The sequence below is a fragment of the Orycteropus afer genome, unplaced genomic scaffold (genome assembly GCF_000298275.1).
Source record: "Orycteropus afer afer isolate SDZICR_OR568_19922 unplaced genomic scaffold, OryAfe1.0 scaffold00036, whole genome shotgun sequence".
NCBI classification, from domain to species: Eukaryota; Metazoa; Chordata; class Mammalia; order Tubulidentata; family Orycteropodidae; genus Orycteropus; species Orycteropus afer.
In genome coordinates this window covers 5441021-5444413 of record NW_006921623.1, presented here as the reverse complement: position 1 = coordinate 5444413, position 3393 = coordinate 5441021, and the positions used below count along the sequence as shown (strand labels likewise).

The following is a 3393-nucleotide window of genomic DNA, read 5'->3' as shown; positions in this document are numbered from 1 at the left end:
TTTCTGAGTACCGTTAGCCATCTGTTCCCCTGCTAATTTGTGACACCACCTTTACCATGCAGCAAGTCTCCAAGCATCCATGAGTCTATACCTATGGCATAATTTAGTACTAATTCTTGCTTTCTTAGAAGGCTCTATCACTGTGAAGTTTTTTGTTCACGGTGCTTTCTAGATTATTGGAAAATCCAACCCCAGGATACTTAGGGGGTTCAATATAGCTTGGGTCTTCCCAGAAACAAAATAGCCCATTAAAAGAACAACTTTAAAAAAATAAACGTGTATTTATTAATTAAAAAAAAATTTTTTTTCTGATTAGAAAAGTGATATACAGTTCATTAAAAAAAAAAAAAAAAAAAAAACCCTTACCAAGAACCAACCCTGGGACACTGAGAAATCAATGCTTCCTCTGAAAGCCAGCAACAGCCAGTGTTGGCAAACTGGAGAAACACAGGTGCCTCAGTCCAAACAGCAGGTCCAAATATTCTTGTGAGGTCAAAACTGGCATTCAACAAGCTGCTGGTCTACGTGGGTCCTGATTATTAGCACAGACAACTGTAACAGGTGGATGTTTGGTTGCCCTAAGCCCACTACCACAACCCAGAGTTATCCCCACGGTCTCAGCAAAGTTACATATCCTCTACACTCCACTTGTAGGCAAGTTCTTCCACTGCCTTCTTGCTGGCAAGTCTGGCAAAGCGCTTCTGCTCAAATCCATTGGATCTGCAATCAAAAGAGACACACTGATCAGACAGCATCCTGAACTGGGTATTTATTTAAAAAGAAGAGTTTGCAAAATAACGAACAGGGAGGAAAGTAAGGCAATTATATGAAAATACTGAATACATATCTAATAGAATTAGACAAAATTCATCCACTTATTAGTCCTCGTCCAGACCCTTCTCCCACAGTGTCTTTGATAACTGATATAACTACTCTCTAAAGGTCCACCTCACTTTTAGCTGATTTGTGTATCTCATACTTCAGCCATTCATTAAACAAATATTTATTGAAGTCTTACTAGGTCTAGCCACTGTGGTAGGAATTTTATGAAAATGGTGACACAGCAATTGTCCTGATATATTCATAGACTAGTGGAAAAGAGACATTTAAACAAGTAATTAAAACAAAAAGCACAAACTATGGTAGAAATATGTGTAGGGTATAGGGGTCACAGAATGAGGATCATACCCAGCTTGGAGGGACAGTAAAAAGGTGACATGAGGGATAAGCAGGCTTCTAAGATAAGTCTGAAGAGACTAAAAATTAACTAGAGGGCTGGAGATGGGGACGACTGGAGCTTGGGGGGCTAAAAGGGCAGAGCACAGCATGAACAAGACCAAAAGCACAGAAATAAATAGCCTGGCATGTTCAGGGGACTAAAGGCAAACTGGTATGACTGGAGCCTGAAGTACAACTAAGGGAGCAGCAGGAGACAAAGTCAGAAAGACAGGCAGAGGCCAAGTCAGAATGAGCTTTTGTTAGGCATGGTAAAAGCTTAGATTTCATCCTGTAGGATTGGGTTAAAGCAGAAGCATGAACTGCATTTCAAACTGATCACTCTGGGGAAGACCTGAGGCAGGAGAGAGCTACTGCGCTGATGAAGGCGATGATGAAGAAGGAAGAAGGAAGAAGGAAGATGACAACATAGGAAACAAAACTAGTAGGACTTAAGAGACTGGTCAGTTATAGAAGAACAAAGAAGGAGAAGCTAAGTGTGACCCTCAAGTTAACAACTTGAGTTACTAGATGAATGAAGTTGCCACCAACAGGATAATGTACACAAGAACAAGAGCAGGTTTAGAGTAGGGGAAGATGATGTGTTCAGTGTTGAACATGTTGCATTTGAGGTGCCTCAAGCACATGTCGGTAGAGAAATACAACTTTCAGCTATATACACCAGACTGAGCTGGGAATACAGATTTGGAAATCATGTATAGGTGGCTGTTGAAGGTTTTACTAGATAAGATTCAGTTACAGAGAGCACATGGAGTGAGACCAACTAAAGGTCAAAGATGGAGTCCTGAGACACTAACACTTAAGGGGTACACAGAAAAAGAGGAGCTCACAAAAGTGGCTAAAAGGAAATGATAACAGAAAAGAACCAGCAGAGTAGGGTGTCACAGAAGCCAACAGAGGGTTGAGTTTCAAGGGCGTATTGTGTGGACTTCAAATTCCATTCTAATCACTGTGCATTTTCTCTCTCTCCTTATCTAAACTTCTTGAAAGAGCCTATATTAACTGTGCCTACTCCCTCACTTCTCATTCACCTATACATCATACAACCTGGTTTTTGTTTCACTGTGCCATAGAGTTGGTTTTCTTTCATCAACGATCTTAAATATTGCCAAATCCTGTGAATTCCATTCTCTTCCCAAACCAGTTACCAGGTCCTGCCATCTTATCCCATCAACACTTTTCTTCCTCTTAAACTCCGATTATGCATTGCAGTTCAGACCTTTACCTCTATTCTGGTCTCCCTCCTTCCAAAGTTGTACCTTTCAAATCATCCACATTATTGCCACAATAATTCATTATCTAAAATGCAGAGCTGCTTTTAATCCTTCAATGGCCCCCTTTGCATCTAGGATAAAGACCAAGTTCTTCAGAAAGGCTTCTAGGCCTTCCTTGATCGGCCCCCTACCTACCTCTCTAGTCCATTTAATGAACTCCATTTCACATTTTATGCTATCCAGTAATAGCAAACTCCTTAAGATTCCCCACAACACAAAGTTGTTCCACATCTTTATGACTTTTTACAAATAGGATACTCTTCCTTAAGCATTCTTCCTTCCTTTCTTATCTTGCCTGGTTACTGACATCATCTCCCCTGGTAAGTGTTCCCTGAGCACACACTCCCAGGGTTGAATTTTACTCTTCCTTCACGCTCCCTTGAAAAACCTCTAGAGTAACAGTCACCAAGTGTGACTGAAATTACTGAAATTACTATTTGTTTTTTCCCTCTAGATAGAAAGTGAGTTCCTGGGCTCAGGTACTGTCTCTCATTAATCGTTACAACCCTGGAATCTAGTACATAGCTGCTTAACATTGCAACATGTATGCTAAATGTTACTGAACTGATTGAGAAAACAGGCTTTCCTCTTTCCTAAGGCCTTCCCTAAGGGATAAGTAGAGTGAGTAATAGAAGGCTCTACGAAGAAAGGAAGCCTATGAAAGGCACCATCTCCAGTCTTACAAGTCTGCCTGGTATTCCAGAGCACCAAAGAAACCACTGTTTGTTGCCTTCTTGGAAATAAGTTCTTAAGAGAATCAACATTGCCAGCAAGATGGCGGACTGGGCAGAAAGACTGCACAGACCCTCTTCAACAAAGAAAAGGGAAACCAATTAACACAGACACAGAAGATAATCCTGGACCCCTGAGCCTTGAAGGGAAG

At 41.0% G+C, this 3393-nt stretch overlaps 1 protein-coding gene across 1 annotated transcript in view; it reads right to left on the bottom strand.

The window, feature by feature from the left end:
* Positions 1–626: 626 nt before the first annotated feature.
* The window catches only part of BUD13 (BUD13 homolog), a 51727-nt gene continuing 48960 nt past the window's right edge, over positions 627–3393 (bottom strand). Inside the window, exon 10 of the mRNA XM_007936506.1 lies at positions 627–720. Within this exon, the coding sequence (XP_007934697.1) occupies positions 627–720 (94 nt within the window). The remainder of the gene's footprint in view (positions 721–3393) is intronic.